General features: G+C 29.5%; 2 protein-coding genes across 3 annotated transcripts; one reads left to right on the forward strand and one right to left on the reverse strand.

Moving 5' to 3' along the window:
- The first annotated feature begins 316 nt into the window (after window positions 1-316).
- Window positions 317-21,327, forward strand: LOC121132275 (glutamate-gated chloride channel). 2 transcript variants are annotated; one of them, XM_040727644.2, is made up of 11 exons: window positions 317-1,875; window positions 17,043-17,129; window positions 17,194-17,324; window positions 17,890-17,960; window positions 18,347-18,416; window positions 19,771-19,924; window positions 19,974-20,056; window positions 20,120-20,254; window positions 20,313-20,713; window positions 20,887-20,914; window positions 20,980-21,327. In XM_040727644.2, exons 2-11 carry the CDS (start codon window positions 17,074-17,076, stop codon window positions 21,213-21,215), a joined length of 1,365 nt encoding a protein of 454 aa, XP_040583578.1. In that variant the 5' UTR covers window positions 317-1,875; window positions 17,043-17,073; the 3' UTR covers window positions 21,216-21,327. The 2 variants fall into 2 exon arrangements, with proteins under 2 accessions (XP_040583578.1, XP_071742871.1); XM_071886770.1 differs by lacking the exons at window positions 317-1,875; window positions 17,043-17,129; window positions 17,194-17,324 and adding an exon at window positions 17,393-17,478.
- On the reverse strand, window positions 20,778-23,700 carry LOC121132291 (uncharacterized). Its single transcript, XM_040727664.2, has 3 exons — window positions 22,533-23,700; window positions 22,165-22,464; window positions 20,778-21,616 (listed from the first exon to the last, which is right to left on the reverse strand). The coding sequence occupies exons 2-3, from the start codon at window positions 22,401-22,403 to the stop codon at window positions 21,367-21,369; spliced, it is 489 nt and encodes a 162-aa protein (XP_040583598.1). The 5' UTR covers window positions 22,404-22,464; window positions 22,533-23,700; the 3' UTR covers window positions 20,778-21,366.
- Window positions 23,701-23,791: the final 91 nt, after the last annotated feature.

Below are 23,791 nucleotides of genomic sequence, written 5' to 3' on the forward strand. Positions count from 1 at the left end.
GTTAGTCACAAATATGTACAACATTATTTGAATGCTCCCCCGTCCCGAAAATGTAATCATATGCTACAATCCAACTTAAATCTTGCGTCAAATTTGTCAAAATACAACATTTTTGTGAGTGTTTTACTTTTACAATTTTGGAATTAACAATATTCATCTTTAGCAAATTAAAAAAAAAGGTTAATTGTTAAATTTGCCTTTTCTAAGAAAAAAATATTTAAAAAGAAAAAATTTAAAAAAATCGTCAAAAAGCGCTCCCTTCTCAAAGAAAAATCCTAGTAAGGACTCATTATACTCATGGTCCAAAACTTAACAAGATCTAATTCTAATTCAACCAATCAATGTTTGAACACTGATAAGGAGAAAAGAAGCAGAAAAATCAACAGTTGACAACAAAATACTCTGTTTTACGAGATGTGTTCGAATAGTAAGTTGACTTTTCAAATTTATTTGGTATACTATTTTTTTTTTTTTTAATTTTTATGTTAGTGCATTTGAAAAAAATAAATATTTATTGGTTAATGCTATAAAATATATGTATAGTTTGTTTGTGAGAAGCATAATGGTTAAAAGTAATTTGTGTGTTCGGCGATTTTTTGCTATTGAAGAACATTGATCAAAGAATTTGCATGAAATTTTATGTAAAAAATGAAATTAAGTGCTTCAAAACACTTGAAATGTTGACAATGGAAAACGGGGGAAACTGTAATGAGTTAAAAAATGTGTAAAGTTGCGCAAACTCTTCCTAGATGGCGGGAAGATGCAAATGACGAGCTCTGGACGCCCAAGCATGTTGAATACATTCAAAAAATAGAGAAAATTGTTTTTGAACATAATTGAATGACTATCAGGGAAGTTGTAGAGGATATTGACATATCGGTTGGCTCGTACCATGAATTTGTTTCGAATGTTTTGGGCATTAGACGAGTGTCAGAGAAGTTTGTTCCGAAACTGTTCCATTTTGAAAAAAAAGAATAGTCAGATGAGCTGTTGAAAGACGTCAATGATAATCCTGATTTGCTCTAAAGGGTCATACCTGGTGACGAATCATGTGGTTCTCATATCGAAACCAAACCACATTCCTCCAAATGGCAAAAAATCGCACAACACGGAAAATACATCTGACCATTATGCATGTGAGAAACAAATGAAACATATTATAGAAATCAATATATGTTTTTTTTTCGAATGTACTTACATAAAAAATTATAAAAATTAGCATAACAAATATACGTTGCCAGTAAAATTTGAAAAGTAACCTTACTTTTTGATCACACCTCCTCGTATTATTGTATGAGTGAGCCTTATCTTTTCAAAAGCTCAAAAGTATTCAGCAAGTTATTTACTATAAACCCAAGTACAATTTATATGAACTATTTTTATAGAGTTATTACTATTGCAATGTACTTAAATAATATTCTACAGCGCCAAGATATAAATACTTATTATCCATGAATACTTACACGAATCTACATACATTTAAAAGACAAATACTCGTACATTTGCTTAACAACGAATCACTTTACAACAACGACGGTCTGTTACAATTTGGAGGTACAAATATATACAAGAGGACTTTCTACAAACCCCTACGTAAATTTCCCTGGTGGACTCGATTGTAAAGCCCGTTATTAGTATCACCACTACTGAATCATTTGATTAAACAACCACGTTGGTTACACATATGTTATTAATCTAAAATAACTTTTAATGGATTGGAAATTAAAGGGTTTTTATATTATTATACATTTATGAAAAGAGCAAAAATTGTGTTGGTGGTAAATAGGTTTTTTGCATTGAGAATCAAAATGATTTGGAATATGGATGTTGTACATGTATGAAAATGAGTTGTAATTAACTTCAAGGATATTAATGGTATGTATTAGTGATATTATTATTAATAATATTGTTTTTTTTATAAAGTAATGACATCAATAAAAGGATATTTCAATGTATTCTTTCAAATCAATTTATACCTATCATTTTTACATGATTTTGTTTAAACAACATTTAGAGTTTTCGATGAAGGGACTAACTTTGAACGAATAACCTTTTCTTTTTTTATCAAAGGTAAATACGATAATTTTATATAATGTTAACGATAAAAATTTCTGAATTAAAGGGGGGGCGGGGGATGTTTTCACCCTGCTACTATTTTAACACAGCCATAACAACTCAAAAGTTGATATTCATTGGCTTGAATTTGTTGTGTCTTCATCATTAGAATAAAATAATTTACAAATATCTAAAACTACATAATTTTAGGATTTATTTTGAAATAGGTTGAAGTTCCTTTCAGCATTTTGAAATGCACAGTTTTATAGACATATCTTGAGGATTTTGTATCTAGAACTCCATTCTAATCAATGTGTGAATCCTTTATTCAGGGGTTCTCAACTGGTCTACATTTGTCTTCATATTTTGTCCTAAGGTCATCATGATGAGAGCAGGGGACTGCCTAGGATTTGATTTTTTTTTTTTGGGGGGGGAAGGGCTATTGATTTACTTTTTGACAACAAAATACACATTTTTTGAATGACCTTTTTTCATTTATAGTTGTCATAATATGACAACTTAAATTTGCCTTAATTATTATAAAAGAAAAAAATTACAGCAATTAATTATTTATAATAATGACAAAGAATTATATGTTTTGACAGCAAAATTTTAGTTGGGGGTGTATACCCCCTTCGCACACATACATACCCTTAGTAACAGGCCTACATGCCCTTTTTTATTGTCATGTAGGCTAAGCAAATAATATATAATAAAAATTTTATTCAGGGATCTGTATTTTTTACATCTATTGATATCAACCAATTGTATATTCTAAATGTCGTTGCAACCCACCTAAAATAGCTCTGTGTTCCAACCTACCTGCTTAGAAAAGCTACTTTAGATGGTAATTGGAAAGTTATTTCAATCTATTTCACAATATATATAGTACTTTACACATATTATTTAATTGTTAGTTATCTGTTGTTCCAATTTATTATCAGGTAAAAGTGTAGAAGAATGACACTTCAATGTCTTTTAAAAACGCATTCATTTCAGATTTTAAATGACGAAGTATATGTATATCCACATATTATTATGAGAGATATAAAACCAATTTATATGCTATATTTGTACAAGTTGTAAGGGTTTTAAAACTAGAGTGACTTATTTTTTTTTTTCTAAAGCATTTGGTAATTATACGCTTTAAAAAATAAAAGATTTGTCATAAAATTATCAATCCTTGTTCATTTCTGAGCGCCTGAATGGAAAAAAACATTCATTTCTTTTCTCGTTTTTTATTGTTCTACAAAGACATTTTTTACTTAAGACATAAACTAAAACCAAGTGGCGAAATGATTACTTTATGATCCTGTTTTCCAAATGTAATCGGATACAAGGGAAAAAGTTTTTTTCTACCCTAATAAATTTGGCCAAAAATGGATCACGTGGTAGTCGTTTTGTATTTTAAAAAAATGAACAAATGAACGGAAATAAATTAACAATTGGGCGCCTGAACAAAATTTTATCAGTAATCAACGGGTCCAAACCTTTTTTGTAATATATAAAAAAATAGCATCTAATTAATTAAATTTATAAATCACTGCCCAAGAATTTTAATTTAAAATCACCTTTTTTGAACAAACATATATTTCCATTTTTTTTTTCTTTTCTTTAACGTTATAATAGCTTATTTTCGACATTTTTATATATATTCATATCATATTTATTAATCGTTTAGTATTTAAGCATATCTTATATATGGACCTACAATAACGGAAATATTTAAGAAATATAAATTGTTCTTCAATACATACATTCATAGAGTTGTTTAGTCTTGACATATTTATTTCCTAACATTTTCAATTCTGTCAGTTTTAGATTGTATTTTCAATTTAATCTATTGTGAGACTTACTTCCTTGTCTAGTCCATATATATTAAATATCTACATACTATATCAAAAACAACAAAATGGCTTCAATCAGTATTACAAAAATGAATTTATCCTAATGCAAAGGTCATTAGGAAAATAGGAAATGATAGGTATACTGATTATATAAATAAATTTCTATAATATACATCAAGGCTATTCAATAGCTATTTTTTTTTTTTGAAAAAAGGCCAAAGGAAGTCTTGACCTTTAAAAAAGGATATTCTTTTTAAAAAACACTATAACATTATTTTTGAAGAAAAATGGCATTTGATAAATACTAAAAAAATATTAATCTAAAGAGACCGTTCAAAATTTTTCTTCTAAAAGAGAAGGTACTACATAATATTTTTTTATTTAAAATCAAATTTCAAAAAAGAAACGGCCCGACTGTTGAGGGATTTAGTTGGACTCGAAGCCTGTGGAAGACCTATGAATACATTGGAACTTTTCTAACTGGACTTTTATTCATAATAGTTGTCTAACCTAATCAAGGAATTACTCTAGAAATAGAAAAGTTATGAATTAAAAGAGGAAATTGAATTAGTTTAGTCGTTTAATGAATGTCTGAATATTTTTGGTTGGTCTATTTATTTATGGCATCCGAATAGTAGTAAAAAGCATTGGATTTGAATTATAGCTACCATCTTCACTCGAGCTCGAGTAATTGAATATTGAGCTGAGTTTGAGTTGTTGAGCATTGAGAAGTCAAGAAAAGGGATCAGGTAAACACATTATGGCTATATTTGGCCCACAGATCCTAGTTTCAAAAATCTTTATCTACAACAACATATTATGAAAGATAAAAATGAAAAGGATATTTAAAAAATAGATGGGTACAAAATTATAAGGAATTATTCAATGAAAATCAGTGAGGTCGAGTAATTTAAAAAAAAATGTCGACCCCTTAGTGAAGTGAGTTTTTATACGAGTTGGTTTTCGAATCCTCAAGTAATAATTAATAATAAAAGTTATTTTAATTTACTAAGACATTCATTTCAAGATTGTTTTAATTCCAGTCTCTGTCATTTTATAACTATAGTTGTAAAAAAAATATGACTTTATACAAGCGCGATACTTTTAGTAGTAGCAATCTGAAATGTGTTTTTTTATTTTTTAAAGCTGTTATTGTTATATGTTAAGTCTTGTGGAGATAACAACTAAGCATAAAGTAACTACTAGTTGGTGTGCTCGAAATACTCTGGATTTTCTCAGGAGTTATAAGTCTAAGTCCTTCTTGGCCCAGATTAGGATTGAGTATCGTAATGGGAGTATTTTCTGCCAATGTCTTTGCTAGATACAGAATGTGATTCGTGTTAATTTTCTTCCCTTCACAGCTGCTCTAAACTAATTTAATGAAATGTCAACATTCTTCAAACCATCAGGGTTACCACTTGAATTTATATTGGTTTTTTTTTATCATACAGGTAAGTTATGTTTCCTACAACTCAATTCATAAATACTGTTATTGTTGTAAATTGAAAGCATTTTGATATGTAAAAAAATCCTGAAAATTAGCAAGGTGAATAAAAATCTTCTTGGACAACGAATATATTTCAAGTTGATTACATGCTAAAATAGATTTATAATTAAACATTACTCACCATTAATTAAATAATCAGTCCGCTTATTAATAATAAAATATATCATTATGCGAACAAAGCCTCTACAAGGCATCTCTTTTAAAAATATGTAGAACTCAACTCCTATGAGGATCTTTCCTCCTCTGCTAAATCAAATAACCTGTAAGGCTCCAAGATAAAGTTATATAATTCTTCACATGGTAATCCTGATATTTTGAAAAAAGTTTGAGAGAAGGTCAGCTTAGCTGTCATGATGTTTCATTAGAATAGTAGCGAGAAGCTATGAGATAAGGAAATAAAATAAGTACAATTTCGTATCAAGCCAGGGCATAGACAGGGATTACTGCGTTTTTATTCTTAATTCTACTCTGAGTCTGAAAAGGATTTACACTTATACCCTTTACACTCTTCTCAAAAATGCAGGATTAATGACAACAGCTTTAAAAAATTAAAAGAAACTGTTCATATTACCAACTCGCTCACTAAAAGATGCTTCGGATATAGACCTCTACTTTTAGAAAAATATGTACCTTGTTGATTCGGCAACCAAGACTTCTACGCACAAACCGAGGGCATGAAACTATTTCTTGGTATTAGAGGGGTTTCAAGAATGTATGTGATGCATCAGTTTTTAAGGATCCAGGGGTACCTTTAAGGTACTCACGCAACCTAAAGGTTTGGAACTATATTTTGAAATTAGAGGTTTTTTTTAAAAATCTATGTTATACTATGACGGTGGTTTTTAACTATCCAACCCCACGGTTTTGAACTAGTTTGTGGTGTTAGAAGAGTTATTTGGATGTATTGGATGGATTAAACGGTGGTTTAATAACAATCCACCGGGACACTGGTCAATCCGAGGGCAGAAAATATTCAATCATATTTTAAGAGGCCCAAAGCTGTTTATTTACATAAAAGATATGTTTAATTACTTTCTCTAATTCATGTTTATATAAATCTGCCGTATCATTATATTTATTTACCATACCTGAATACAGCTGAAATGATAAAATCACCTTTATCTAATTGATCTTCTTTTACAACTCTCAGATCAATTTGTGTCTTTACAAAGTACTGGAAGATGGATCAGTACTAGTTTTAAAAGATGTTCGTGTCGTTTTATGAGCCAAGTTGACCGTTTTCAACTTTAAACAACGAAAAATAACTGTTATGGATATTTTTCAGACTTTGAATTTCTTTACTTTATCTAAATACTTCTCAAAATCAGGGAAGGGGAAAATTATCAATTGGTATCATTAAATTATGGCTAAAAATGACTTTTGTACACATTGTTTTATGAGTCAATATGCATCATTTATTACAAATTATATTTTATGTTATAAAAATTAAAGATACACTAATAATCTTTATAAAATATTGATAGATATTCTCTCGTAGACTAAATATGACCATTTTATGTAGACATGGATCAAGAATAAGAGCACTGTAACTTAAGAAACACTTGATTTAGAGCTATGAAGATATATCAAACGCAATAACTATTTCCATGAACGTGAACCAAAGCTATTGTGAACCATATGCATTAATGTAAATCTACATAATTTCAAAATATGTATACGTTTTTGGTCATGATAAAATATATGAATAGTAAGTTATTGAGGATACAAATTGAATTCAAAGGTAATTTGCTAAAATATTCTTCATAAGGATAATTTAGGCTAAGAATTCGACAAGAATCTCGATGAAAAATGCAGCTCAGGATTTTATTCATCTTCAAAAGGAAAATACATTTTTCTTTATGAAACTGGCTATCAAATAATTTTTTGTTTATTTTCGGTTACATTTTTTTTTTAAAGAAATTTTTGAATTTCTTTTATCTATTTAAATACAAAGTTCAAACCTTTTTGACGAAATGTTTGAATTAATCTTAATTTATTAATTCTATAATTTTTAATTTTTTTAAATAAACTTTTTTGATATTAGTCCTTTAAACTGATTAAATTGATTTATGTTTGTGAACGCTCCTCTTTTGTACAATATAGTATTTTTATATTAATATGGTAGGAAAAATGATCATGCTAAAACTGGCATTGGCTCAGTCAAAAAAAGATACAGTTATATATTGTTTTGTACCCAACCTCTCATTCATCAATCCGTAACCAATTAAAAATGGGCTTGAGATGAGGCAGATTAATAGTTTCGTAAAAAGGACGTCATAATATTCATGGCAAGATAGTTGTACAACTTTTCATTTTATTGTCTTTCAAAAATGAGGGGCTGATGGTCTCCTCCTGTTGTAGTACCTATGTTCATCACTCATCAGTAATTTAGTTGCAATATTTAGGTTATATAATAGAGTCCTTCACCACAATAGGGCATATAAGCATTGTCTACTTGTATTAGTTTGTAAACAAAGCAACAGAGAGTGGCGCCGCCTTGAGGTTAAATCATACAACTCCCTTAATTAAAATATTATTTAATATAAAGTATTGGTGTATGCTATGATTTTTATTTTTTTTCAACATGCGCCATTTTTAAAAAACCAATAGTTTACTACAGAATGTCGAACCACCTTGAAGATAATACATCTTTTTTAGTTTCCTCATGCCCTATTGAACATACTTTGACCTCATCCAGATCCCGCATGACTGCAATACAAGCTTAAACAAGAGGTTATGTTACGAATAAATAACATTTCTGTTTATTATAAATTTTGAGTCAGTTGTCGAGATGGAACGGATTAGAAGAAACGCAATCGTCGAATTACTCCATGCGGCCACAAAGCAAAAACAATCACCAAACTCACTGGCTACCCAAGAAATACAGTCTAGAGGTTCATTAAGAGGCAGGAGACCTGGAAACATTAGGGGCCACGCAACAGGGAAGCCATGGCCACACACTTTTTAAGAAATTAACAATTATTATATAGGCAAGGTGTCTATAATTTGATTTTCAAAAATTGTGTCGGTTTTAGGGGATAGAGGGTAGATATTTTAAAAATAGTAACATTTTGATTCTTTTTTATTATGTTAGATTTTTTAAATAATAAAAATTTGATTTTGATCTCTCCTTGTTTTTAAAATGATATTTTTTTAAATTTTTTTTTTTTTTTTAATTACAGAAAATAACAATTATACTAAATTGAATGAAGGATACCAACTGTCCTCTTCAGCACGACACTGTTCTCTTTTCACATCCTGAAAATAGGATTAACCCATGAAACCCCGGATATTTAATAAATTTATAAAAATCCCCCCGAATACACTGGACAAAATGTAAAAAGAGGCCAATTCTGGGGAAATGAAGACGGTTGGCCAGCCAACATATAGCAATATTTAAAAAAAATCAGTGATTGTCCTTTCCAACTTATATACAGAACTTATTACTCGGGGCTATTAAAATTCAGTTTTTTTTCTTCTTAAACGAAGTTCATCCCTAATATCAATTATAAATAAATGGCGTACTTTTTTTATACTGATAGAAATCTACATTAATATAAATGTTACTCATAAGTATACATATAATATATATCTCAATGTTCGATCCATCAATGTATTGATCTATGTACTTCTATACATATATCATATGAATTGATCATTTGTATAACTAATTAAAACTGCGTAATAAAATTTTGAGTCCTTTGTATAGAGGAATTATGAAGCATAGTTCATTGAATAGAAGCTAAGCCTTTTTCAAAAACAAAAAGTTATTTTTTGATTAATTAATTATTCATGATAATATGACTTTTCACCACTAGGGAAAATACAGGCTATTAAATATTGTTTGTAATCTATTGTTATTGCTGTTGTTGTTGTTAGATCAATGAAACAACTTTATTTTTACGAGTATCATTAAACCCTTCATATATTTTTAATGTATGGTTTCATATTCAAAATATCCTTTATATCACATAACATATTGATCGTGACCATTGGCGAGGGGTTATATTTTTTCAATGTTGCACCAATATTAATAACTAATGCAATATATTTCAATTTTTTATATTTATCGGGGTAACATTTTGATATTAGTTTTTTAAGGACAGAAAGATTTTGAATGATTTTTTTAAATGTTATTTAAATTATTAATCAGATACAGTTGACACTCCATATGACTTAGGAATTGTCTTTGAAGTCCATATACATAATTTTTAATTCATTTTCGTGGAGCAACCCCCTGAATCTAACCTACACACATTGAGTTCAAGAGAATAATTGCTTCTGAGCGGGTTGTCTACAGAGCTCTATGTCACTTTGTTTTAAATTTGAGGATACTTTTTAACAAAAACAGGGGTTTCTTGAAACTTTTGTTATACAAGATTTTTTTTTCTCTTTTTTAAATACTCGTAGATAAATTTCAAAAGATAAAATATATGAAAACTTGACAAAAGTCACTATTAGGGGCGTACGTAGGGGGAGGGCTAAAGGAGCTGTTTTTCAAAAAAAAAAATCATTTTTTGTGAACAGCTCTGAATTTTAAAACTTTTTAACAAAAAAATTAATTTTTTGAGAATACCTTTGGATTTTTTTTTTCCAAAAATTTTTTTTTTGAGAGTAGCTATGGATTTTGATTTTATTCACAGAAAATTTCATTTTTGGGAATAGCTATAGATTTTTCTAATTTTTTTCCAATAAATTTAATTTTCTGTGAATAACTATGAATTTTTGAAATTTTTTTTTAACAACTCTGGATTTTGAAAAAAAATTTCGAGGAAATTTAATTTTTTGAGAATACTTATGGTTTTTTGAATTTTTTTGTGAATAACTATGAATTTTTGAAGTTTTCCACGGAAAAACGTTATATTTGAAATATTTTTCTCAAAAAAATTATATTTGAAATTTAATTTTTGAATTTTTTTTCAAAAAAAAATCATATCTTGAGAATAGCTATAGATTTTTCAAATTGTTTTCTAATAAATTTAGTTTTCTATGTATAGCTATGAATTTTTTCAAATTTTACTCCAAAAAATTTAATGTTTGAATTTTTTTTTCAAAACATTTTATGTTTGAATTTTTTTAACATTTTATGTTTGAATTTTTTTTTCAAAACATTTTATGTTTGAAAATTAATTCTTTATTTTTTTTTTTTCATACAATGTCATTTTTTGTGAACATCTCTGGTTTTTAGAAATTTAATTACCCCTATGCCACAAATTTATGAAATAGGTATATTTTTTAATTTTGTCTTTGTTACGGGAAATAACAAGATCCTCATTTGATGTGGTGCTCCTCCATTTTTTTTTATTTGTAATATTTTTGTTTTTTTTAGACTACTAATTTTTATAAAATAAATTTAAGGCCTTTTTCAACTTTTTTGAAAGAGGTTTAAAATTTATAAATTGTATTTATAATTCATTGAATAATATATTTTCTTAGAAAATAAAATTTCTATAAATACTTTTTATAATGACATTTTATTAGAAAGTTCAATCCTTATTAATATTTATTTGATGATCTTTTCAAAATGGATCACCTTTTTTTTTAATAATACTCATTTCGGGAGGTGAGTTTAAATTCTTGTAGATATCCCATTATATCTCACTTAACACCTTTTTTATGACTCATACTCCAACTTCATCAATTATTTAAAAAGTTCACGTTAAAATACATTATGCGGGGGAAGAAAACCACTTTTATTTTCCTGCAAAAAATATTATGTTAAAAGAATGATATAATTGTGAGAGTAACGGTGGTATATTTTTCAATTTATTCCCCAATATGTACTTTATTCATTAAAATTTTTGCACTTATAAATCATGTGCGAAGTAAGGATACATTTTGAATCTAATCTGAATAAAAAATTAAAAATGTTATCTAATAACTGTTTAATTATTTTTATAAACTATGAATCGGGAAATTGGAAATATGAAAAATGATTTATAAATTGACTTTTTTTGATAACATTTAGTAAACAATAGTTTCGAGTCTTTGAGCTCCAGTCTTCAAAATACAAATAAACATCTCAATTCGTTTTTAAATATCTATTGGTATATATATTTTTTTTTTTAAATGGAGAAAAACAGATTTTGATTGCTTTTGTAGTCATTTTTAAAAGTAAGAAGTATATTTGAAATATAACTCGTTAAGCTACCAAAAGTAGATATATTGCATATATTGCAAGTCCTAGAAGATATAGATGGTAACGAGTCTAGTGTTTATCTTATCATAAAAAGTCCTAAAATATTTTTAAGGAGACCTCAGATTCAAAATCTCACCTTTGACATCTACAAACTACACAAGAGATTCCCAATTTGGAAAATTTAAACTTTCTTGTTAAAACTACTGTAAATAAAATCCTAACTAATCAAGCTGGCAGGTGGCTATAGACTGATGTGGCGGTGCGTTGTAATTAAGGAAAGTTACCTTGTGCTGCCTGTCTTTCTATTTTGGGTATTTTTGGCGTATATCATGGTTCAAATCGACTTTCTAACGGTCCGACGTTCGACACCCAATTGTTTTGCAAGCTGTTCTTTTGTTTGGCCATTATCTTCATCGAGCAATGCTTCCAATTCGGCGTCTTCAAACTTTTTTGGTGCCTGGCTGCGCTCTTCATTTATCACGTCAAAATAACCACTTTGGAATTTTTCAAACTACCTGAAGCACTGTGCTCTGCTTAGAACATGTCAAAAGTGTCCGCCGTAAGCTTCCACAAGCATTTGATGGGCTTGAGAAGCGTTTTTCTTCAATTGATAACAGAAAATGAATGATGTCCGGACATTTTAGTCTGTAGGCACACAATTAAACATTTTTACGAGCGAAAAAAGTACGTTATTGAATGAAACTATACAAGCAATGAATTAAATATTGTTGACACTTTTTAAAAATAAGCTTTTAGATTTTTGGACGGTTTATAATGTCTAACTGGCGAGACCTAGGGACCAATTGCCGAAAGTCTCATTTCATAGGTGCATACCTAGTATACTCAATGTTTTTAATCAACTAATTTTATAAATTGTTTATTAAAAAAGTTATGTACAATTGTTTTTTTTTAGAAATTCCACGATTTATGGAAATATTTTTATTTCAAAAATCTCAAAAAGCCTCAAAAATGGTAATTTCTTAGTATTTACACGTTTAATTATGTTAACAGTTGAAAACCGATCCCTGTAATTAAATCATTGGTTAAACGAGGCTAAAAAATTTATTCTTCGTTAAGACCATCTATTACATAGTTTGAGTCACATTGTTCAGGTAAATCTCGAAAAATTCATTTAAACTTTACCAATGCACCGAGTTTATATAGAAAGGTTATGATGCTCAAAACTGGCTTTTCAAAATCTGGATATTCGTACGTGAATGAATGAAATAGGAAGTCGTTTCCATTTTGTTACTTTTCATAAATCCACTTCTATTCGATATTACATAATGAGCAAACACAAAAAACAAAACAATATTCGCTAGATGGTGCATTTGTACTAATCTGTATTAATAAACAAACAAGTAACCAAACAACTAATAACCAATAATTAACCCATGACAACGTCACTATAAGCGACTACGTTTAAACGAAACCATGAATAAGTAGTGTTGTGGTGGTCCTTATTAATTTAGTCAAGTATAGTCTTAGGAACAGTCCGATCAGTCTTTGGTACTGGTTCTTAGGACTCTCAGTACTAAAACAGATTTTAAAAAAGTTGGGTGACGTCATCAAGGACCGAACTTTATAAGTTTTTATGGCTGATATGGAGGATTGAACTAGACCAGACCGCGAAACTGAACTGCAAGGGACTGCATTCTTTAGTCCCAAATAAATACCGACACAACACTACTAGTAAGTAAACATTGTCCATGCCTCCATTGAAGTGCTAATTTAAACACTGAAACAGACGCATTTCTAGAGCAAAGAAATAGTTCAAAGACCATATTTGTATTTTCAAAAAAAAAAAAAAAAAAGAAGAGAACTTTTGGTGTAGATTGGTGTATATTTACAAATAAAGTATTACATATTAACGTTTTTATTTATTTTTTTTTGTAAATATATTTCGAATTTTTCTTTTTTACATAAATATTTTGGATTTTTTTCTCCTTGTAATTTAAATTTTATTTTCAGTAAGTTGATTTTAACATATTTCATAAAACCGGATATTTCAAATGTATATAAATAAGTCCCCGGACACTCTGGACAGTATGCACAAAGAGGACATTTCCAGAGAAAAAATGACGGTGGGTAACCCTAGTAAAGGCTTTAATAAGTTTTTTTGGGTATTCAATATGATTTCACCAATTTTTTCAATTTGTTAATATTTTAAAAATTATGGGGGACGTTTACAAAAATCTACCATCACCACTTTCTCTTGCTAATTATTCTTCCTATTTTTTTTTCTCTCTCTCTCTCAATAACTTTTTTCCCTAGACTCAACTAAATATTTTTTTAAATTGAATATATTTTCCTACAAGATACCCGAGAACATCTATACCAGGGGATGCCTGCACACAATACTTCCGTACAACTTCTATCACGAACGATGGAAGGAGTCATCGGGCTTGAAGCCCCCCAATCGCAACTTCTTCGGATGCAAGACCATTGAAGATATCACGAATAGAATGGGACTATGGGGAATTATGAGTATAGTAATGCCCATTGGTGTACTTTGAACGATCCAGATTATCATATTAATAATTATCATGGTAGTGTATTTATTTATTGTATGATGTATTTTAATATATTAGGTTACTGTAGGCTTAATATCTATTTGAGTCTAGGGGAAAAAGTTCTTGGTATAGAAAGAGAGAGAGAGAAAAAAAGAAGAATAATTAGAAAGAAAAAGTGGTGATGGTAGATTTTAGTAAACGTACCCAAATTAGGATTATGAGGGTTTAAGCCTTCTCTCTCCTGAATGTAAGAAGTTGAAATATTATATGTTGAATTAAAATGAAGGTAACACCACTGAAGGAGGAAAAGAAGAACCTTTAGTGAGAAGTGAGGTTCTCCAGATAGTTCTGACAAATAACCGTTAGTAAACACTCTATATTCATATTGTGTTTAACTTATCCGTATTTCCTTCGATGGAGAGGGAGCCCAGGGTTCTAATGGTTTCATAGACGTAATCACAGAGGCAAGAAGTCCTTAAAATCATTATTGGATATAAAGCAATATCTAATGTGAAGGAATGATTTGTGTTTTAACAGACTTCTTTAGAGTAGGATTCATTATTGCTATTCCTACTATGAAATATCTTAGACATACTATATGACTTGACTTGACATTTCGTTTTTATAATAATATGTTGGTAGCTTTGTGGCCTGAGTGGTGGTGTGTAAATTAAACTAATATATAATAATGTAAAATGTTGTCAACGTTTGCAGTTTACTCCTCTCAAAACCTTTCTTTTCTTTTTATTTCTAATCTGGTAATCATATTAGAATGCCAGTTATTAGCATGACTTTGAATTATGTCATTATTCAATAACATATCTATGCATACAAATTTACACTTGAAGTAATTGAATATTGATAGAAAGCAAGAGAGTTCTTGGAAAAAGGGAACTTGGACACAATAATAACCTCTCAACTCTCTTAAACCAGAACAGAAAACAACCTTGAACATTAATATAAAAATTGTTTATGTCAAAAATTAACAACCTTTTATTCCTTCATTAGTAAGTTTTTTTTTAGTTTTTTTTTACGGAGAATACATTATTAATGAGCAAAGTAACCTATTTGTTACTCACGAGATTAACTATTAAAAGAGGGTCTTGTATGTATTTGATTGCTACTAATAATATTAAAAAAATTCAATGGCTAACTTGATATACAGTATTTATTGTTGGATCAATCCTAAGACTGATTGCTAATTCAGTAACCCCCCTCCCCGCCTTTTAGTATATTATTTCTCTAAAAATTTTAAAATGAAAGACATATATATATTTAATAGTATTCAAATCCTAAATAGCATTTTATCCGATACTGTATTAAAACATTTTATTTTCTATATGATAGGCAAAAATTCTTCATCGAAATAATAAGATAACTAATAACCAAGGTTAATAGAAATCCAAGGTTATACCAGAACGCGTTTACAACTGATACGTCTAATTGAACATTCTAGCAAGCCCGATTAGATGACGGTCTAACCTTGTATTTCCATTAACCTTGACCAATATACATGTCACAGAGAGATTGAAATCCAGTAGAATCGTTGATTCTCCTAGAAGAGATCATGATCGTAATCCGTCTTAGGACATATTACGATTACTACACTAGTTAGTAGTTTATATGTTGGAGTGTAGAGGGGAGGACTTGGCAGTGGGCAGTCGGAACTGGAGCCTAGTGATGGATGAAAGACGGATACGAATGATTTATGGTGTTTATGGATTAGAAATGACGTCATGATAAATCTTTAATAGTGAGTAAAAATGGAATCCCAATCCGTTTTAAAATTGTAATTTGTTCTTGGAGAGAATAGGATTGTAATCTCTACTAGGAGAATCAACGATTCTACTGGATTTAATTTTTTGGACCGATCCAACACTAGGAGCATTATATAAAATATTAATTATAATTTTCCCCTACAAAAGGTGTGTTTTTATTGAGCCTTAACTTTCCTGCATTAACGCGTTTTTCATAATACATTAATGATAAAAATGTATACATATTTCATGGTTATTACAAGATTAATTTGATATGTATAAGCCGTATGAACCTAAGGGTCAATTGTCCCTCGTACCCCAAATAATTAAGCATTATATGAAAAATTTTACTCTTACACATTTATTCTTCTGAAATTCCAGCACCTTCATGCTAAAAATTGCTCCATATCAGCGTTGATTCCCAGGGATTATCCAGTCAATAATTCCCAGTGATTCCAAAAAATTTGCATTATCGATTGTCTGGTATTTTTTTAACCATTTCTGAGGAACAATGCATTTAATTTTATAGTGCTAATGAATGTCTAGCATATTTCTACATATTAAAACAAGCTTTTAATGGAAGATTAATATATAAAAAAAGAGTCAATTCTGAACCTTGATAAATCGCATTCAATATTTGCGTTACGGAGTATTTGAGTGAAATTAAAGTCCAAGTACATTTGAGAGAGGATCCTCTTACAATTTTACCCACATCAACTGAATCAGATCGTAGTTTTTCAAGTCTGTGAATCTTTTTAAAGGGGAGACAGGTACCACGTCTATTCTCGTTGGGGAGGGGGTGGTTAAACTTAAAACGATGTAATCTTGAATAATATATGAAGATGGAATAAATGACGTCATAGGGAACAGGTGACAAAAATTTGAAAAAATTCAGAAGGAATTGACGTTGTTTTTTTTTTTTTGGGGGGCAAACAACACGAGGTTCTATGGGGGGGTGTTACTGAACTGAAAGAACCACGTTGATTATGAATGACCTTTTCTTCTTGTTACGAACAAATTAAAAATTTTAATAAGAAAGAAAAACTGAAATATACATAGTCGATAATTTTCTTGGAAATTTTCGATAATTAATTTAGAGTTAGTTGAATGATCATCGATTCCCAGAATTCCTAAAAACAAGAATAATTATTTTTCAACCATGCTTCTAATGCCCCAGTATATTTTAAGTTGAATTTATTTTTTTGTTTGTCTATATATCTCTAGGTTATAAAGATTTAATGTCCATCAAAATATAATGGGGAAACGTTCAATTTGGACAAGCATTTTCCTTTTTCTTCTCGTGTATTTTAAGTGAGATATTTTTTACTTACAAAATCCCTATATTTGTTATGTTATTAAAAATGTTCCTTTATAGCTCAACAGCCCTCCAAAATAGACGAGATAAGATAGATTATCGTTTGAAGGAAAAACAAATCCTAGACCATGTTTTAGGGCCACTCCGATATGACAAAAGGATTCGACCACCTGGATCCAGCAATTTGACAGGTTATTTACTATAAAATTGTCTTTGTTATTGATTAAATGTAGGGTGATCATATTTTGTTTTCTAAAAAAGAGGACACGTGGCGGGATATCAGTGTCGAGTTCTGTGTTTTTTCAAATATTTTTGAAATGAATCAAATTGAAGAATCAATTTTGAGTATGTACATTATGATTCTTATTTTATTTTTGGAAAATATGTTTAGAATCTTCTATTTCTATTTCTTCAATGGATTTTTTTTTTGGGGGGGGGATTTTAAACTTTTTTATATATCTTTTTACTTTTATTAAAAAAACATAAAATCTTCGGCAATTTGTCCGACAAAACGCTGTACATTTCATGAATTTATAAAAAAAAAGTCCCGGATACTCCGTATAAAATATAAAAGTGTATATGTCCCGGGGAAACGGAGATTTGGTCCTTATGTGACAAATTAAAGCAATACTTAAATATGAAACATTTTATTACTTAATTTATGTTTCCAGTTAGTGTGGGACGAACATGGGCGTTCAAATAAGATTTTACTTTATTTCTCATTTAATTAATTTTTTTTGATATTTATCATATTAGGCCCATCTCCTACAGTTGTCTCAATAAACACGTATCTCCGTGCTATAGATCGCATAGATGATTATAAAATGGTAAAGTACCTCTTTCAATCCAGCTTTTCCTCATTTACCTACAGGGCCGGTTATAAAGAGCATTTGGTGTTTATTTCGCTCGACCACAATCTTGATTATAAAAAATAGAGGCTCTGCAAACTTTTCATAAATTCAATAAATATTTTCTAAAAAAAAAGTCATTTGAATAAATAAAAATGTGAAAAGGTTTCCCACAATTTATTTTCAAAGAAAATGAGGATTCAAAATTTATTTTCTCAAAACCAAACCATTTCAAAATAAAATTCAAATTTAAAAAAAGGAAAGAAAAGTGCCTCAAATATTTATCTTTGCTCTATGCCCCGCTCAAGACAAAACCAGCCCTGTGATATACAATGCACAAAATAATTTGTATTCTTTTATACCAGGAGTACAGTGTACAATTAACATTCAGAGAAAATTGGATGGATTCGCGTTTAATGTTTAACGATTTGAACGGTAAGAATGGATATTAAATGGATAACAGTGTCGTAAATCGTAATCACAGTTTTTTTTTATTGCGGGCGGGGGTTAATGTAATCCAAGGTTAATAGAAATACAAGGTTAAACCATCATGTAATCGGGATTGCATAGAATTGTCAATTTGATGTATCGTACCGACTGCTCGGCAAGATAGAGATATTTTGACAAAACACGCAACCACTCATAGTCTATGACGTCACTATTCACAGAATTTTCAATTTAATGTATCGTACAGACTGTTGGACAAGAAAAACAGATTTTGAGAAAACACAGGACCACTATTACACTATGACGTCAATATTAAAAGGCGCGGTGGAAGTCAAACATCAGTCGTACACGCATTATGGTATAACCTTCTATTTCTATTAACCTTAGTGTAATGTATCATAAATTTTTGAATATTAACTGAGAAAAAAGAATTTTAATTCGGTAGATTATATATAAATAGGGTAGATTTCCCTGGCGTTGCCCGAGACATTAAGCAATTAAAATTAATTCTGAACTCTTCTGCTTTATATAAAACAAAAAATTACGACCGTAAAATTCGAAGAGTTATACTTGCAGCATATTACTTTGGTATCTTTGCACACTTTCTTCTAAACGGAGATTATAAGGTTTAGAGGGGGGAATATTCAAGTTGAACCGTCATTCGCTCAATCAAAGAGTTCTAATTGGCTATATTTAATATTATAATGCAATATGAAAATTGAATTGTCAAATCCATGCTTAGGTATACTTTAAGGTATATTATAAAGTTTATTTTAACTTGTTAGAAAAAAACAATTATTTACTTTTTAACTTATCTTTAAACTTTTTATTTATTATATATTAAATTGAAAAAAAATATTGGTATCTATATTTATAGCTAGCTATTGAAGCTCATCATTCCACTTTGGATAATCAAAAAAATTTAATTTTTATTTTTCCATTTAGTTTCATATTGAATTGGTGTTAATTTATTTTTAATATCGATACCAAAATAAAAATATTTTAACATCACTACTCTGAAGGAAAAGAAAACTGAATACTGTTAATGCTTCAACACTGCCCATGAAAAAATGTTTGAACAGCTTATTGTGAGCTGAGATAGAGATTGCAAAATCATCAAACCATTTGACAAAATAAAACATATTTTGAAATAAAAAATAAATCATAGTCTTATGATGAAGATATCCCACATCAAAGAATGTGGAAAGTGTGAGAAGTAGATAATCTTCGCACATTGCTTATTTTGATAGAAAGCCTAACTAAAAAATTACTATTTTGATTAAATATGTATGAACATAAAATAAAGATGGGGGGAGTAAAAATTCATAATTTATCATCATAGGTAAAATAAAATACTTAACATTGACGGATGCTGAAAAAGTTTGGATGCCTGACACTTTTTTTCAAAATGAGAAACTTGGACATTTCCATAACATTATTGTACCCAATGTTTATGTCCGAATATTTCCAACAGGAAGTGTTTTATATAGTATAAGGTAATCATATATTTTCAAGACAAGATCAAACACAAAGCTTTTTATTTAGGATTTCCTTGACATTAGCTTGTCCAATGGATCTGAAGCTATATCCTTTAGATCGTCAAGTCTGTGAGATGAGAATAGCTAGTTGTAAGTATTTATTTAATAAATAATTGAACATTTTGATCTAAATCTCTTTGAAAATCATTTTAGATGGATGGACAACGGATGACTTAATCTATAGATGGAAAAGCAAGGATCCAGTGCAATTCGTTCAGGATTTAAATCTTCCTCGATTCAAACTCGAGAGCTTTAGTACATCGTATTGTAATTCAAAAACTAACACAGGTTCAGTTATCCTCTATCCCGAATTTCCTATCGTTAAATTAGTTTTTTTTTAATTCAGGGGAGTACAGCTGTTTGAAAATCAATCTAGTTTTCAAAAGAGAATTTTCCTACTATCTACTGACCATTTATGTACCTTCCTGTATGCTTGTTATCATTTCATGGGTGAGTTTCTGGTTAGACTCGAAATCGGTTCCTGCACGGGTAGCTTTAGGTGTAACAACACTTCTTACTATGTCTACTCAAACAGCTGGTGTAAATAGATCACTACCTCCAGTAGCTTACACAAAAGCAATAGATGTGTGGAGTGGTGCATGTGTTATTTTTGTATTTAGTGCCTTATTAGAATTTGCATTTGTTAACTATGCTTCACGACATGATCGAAGAAAGGGAAGGAAATCTAGATCTGCAATGAATTATAACATGGATGACGATGAAATAGATTATGATCAAGGTCTTGATGTAAGTTCGATTTCTATAAAATTGTGAGGGAAAAAAAGATCAGAGGATAATTAATTTACAAATATAGAGAACATACGTAAATATATATATTATTAAGACAATAAAAAGAAATCTATAGTTAATTATTCCCTTTAAAGAATAATTTTTGAATATAATACTTATATTTATTTCAGTGCACCTCACGAATTCGTTCTCATTATGGCAAGTTTGAGTAATAAATAATACATATAGGTATATTATTTAACAGAGTGTCTTTTTATAAATAGGAAAACGAGGATCCTTTAACTACGGAGAGAACGGTAATATCCTTCTGAGCTATATTGCTGGAGAGGGCGTGACGACGACTAAAAAAAAGTCCTGGCTTGCTGAAAGATTTCCAAGGAGATCAAAAAGAATTGATGTAGTAGCTCGTATTTTATTTCCGGGCATATTTGCCATCTTTAATTTTAGCTATTGGTTGTATTATTTGTCCGCAGAACGTGAATCAAGGATTTACAAATAATAGTTGATAAACTGGATGAATTATAATTGCAAACTTTTTTTTCTCAAGATTTGAAAAGTACCAACACAATAAATATATGATGGATCCATCCATCTTGTGTGTATACCAAGAAGTTTGTTTTATTTTAAGAGAGTTCTATGAAATCATCATTTTAGCTTTGTTCAGACAATCCTGGCAGAGCCTCCAAAGGGATTTGTATTTGCACAATTGGTGGATGATTGTTAATGTTTTGAGATAAATTTGTTGTCACGATTGAATGAGGATTAGAATTTTGCGAAGCATTAAAAACTGGTTCGTGAATAGCTTTAATATGTTTTTGAAGGTTTCCCTTTTCGGCAAACTCCTTGCCACAGAAAGCACAGCGAAAATCCTTCTTCCCGTGATGAACGGCTTTTACGTGTCTGAAAAAAATAAAATTTGATAAGATTAGAAAATATATGATTATATGATGAGGCTATCCATATTATAATGAGATGTATGCCTTCTTTGGCATACCAGAAATAAGAATTATAATTTTTTTTCTAATCTTTATATGTATGGATAGACAAGGGGAACAATGTCATTGACAAATTAGAATACATGACTTAGTGTTTGATTGGACACATTTTTTATTTTTTTTGCTGTTTCATAAGATCTAAAACCTCTTTTTGCCTTTTAAATGATATACTTTAGTGAACATATGTAACAAAAGGGTTAAAAATGAGTTATTAGCCACTTTTTCTGTCTCGAACATGGTATTTTATATTTGTAATCATCCTGGAAAATAATAATTATAGTATGAATATTGTAAAAAAAAATATATATATGATGAGAAAAAGTTGAAAGATCCACTATGAGGAAGGAAAAGAACAACTTAATAATTGACAATATTAATAATTATATTAATTGAAAGTTAATGATAAAATAGACTGAAATTATGATATATCAATTTTCAATTTGGAGTTTTCACCTTTGTAAATTCCCTTTTTCTCCAAATGTTTTTTCACATATAACACATTGAAATGCTTTACGTCTCTCATGTACGGTTTTGACATGTTTAGTCAAATTTCCTTTTTCTCCAAATCTCTTGGGACACATGCGGCACTCAAAGTTTCTTTGTCCTTGATGAACAATTTTCATATGTTTTAAGACGGCTCCCTTCTCATTAAAACATTTGTAACACGTTTCACAGCGGAATTGCCCCACCATTGTTCCTTGTCTCTCATTCCACAACGGGATGTTAGGTTGTTTATTAAGTCAGTGTCGAATCCTCAATAAATAATAACTTAATAAGTAAATAGCTGATAGAGGGAGCTATAGCCAAATATCCTCTACTACCTTTTCATTATTTATAAGAAAATTCTCCTTCGTCAGCTTCCATCTGCAGCCCCAGTAAAATGAATTCCAATAGAAATAAATAATAGTCTAATAATTTATATCCACCCTACAGCAGCGACATCTATTTCTCATATTCTGCTCAACATTATGTTGCTATTATATACTACTAGTTACAAACTTACTACTCTCCAGACAGATGTTTGCCAGAAATTTGGTTTAATAGTGTGATTGATCATGTATCAAACTTGAAAACTTAAACTGATAACCAGATTACTCAATAATATTCAATTACACTCATTTAAGACTTTGAAATATATCTTCAAGGGAGCATAGACACGTTTAAAAAACGGAATTAGATGTGTATTATTTATATTATGAGATTCGTGCATTAAAAATGCAATCAAATAATTCACAATGTACACAATTGTGGCACTATACAAAACATTTTTTGAATAATATCTGGCCAATGGAATATGTTCTAAAGGATGTCTAATTTCAGAAAATGTCCTTACGTTATACATTATATATAAATCGAATGCATACAGAGTATTTCTAGAAAAAGCGTTCTACTCTTCAAAAATGTTTACATATATTTCTTAATACTGTATAATAGACATACATACAATGAAGGATTTCAATTCAATTAATATAGTTAAAAATAAAATAAAATCTATAAAATCTGCGTGTGAATGATTAATGGTAAGATATTGAATTGGTTTTTGTGATTATCTGTGGGACAGATCCATACATTTTAAATATTTAAATATTCTATTATAGGATGTAACTGTTTAGGATCCTTACTCCTCATTATTAAGCTTTTTAAAGGTAAAATCAAAGATTATTTTTTCTACAAGTGAAGTATTATTACACAAATTATATAGCCAGGATACTTCCAGATGAATATCCATGAGACAATGACTATACTTTTTCCAAAACTCAACTCCTTGTTAATGATTGATAAAAAAATAATATCAAGATTGTCACTCTTTTATAAATAAATACTTTATTATCTGAACACCCCCATCTGCCCAGAAACTCAAATTATAAAAAACTGCAAATTTTTAAATGTCAAATTAAAAAAAAAAATTCGGACTTGATAAGGGGTTGAAGTAGAATAAGAGGAGGAGGAATAGCTGGAGCAGCCTTCAGGTCCACTTGGAAGAATTATGAAAAGACGCTTGTAGCTAAAGCTTAAAACAAAGTAGCGAAACGAGCCTGTTAGCGTGAGGAGAGGTCGTAGTCTTATCTTTTTCCCCCAC

This window comes from Lepeophtheirus salmonis, chromosome 1 (assembly GCF_016086655.4).
Source record: "Lepeophtheirus salmonis chromosome 1, UVic_Lsal_1.4, whole genome shotgun sequence".
NCBI lineage: Eukaryota > Metazoa > Arthropoda > Copepoda > Siphonostomatoida > Caligidae > Lepeophtheirus > Lepeophtheirus salmonis.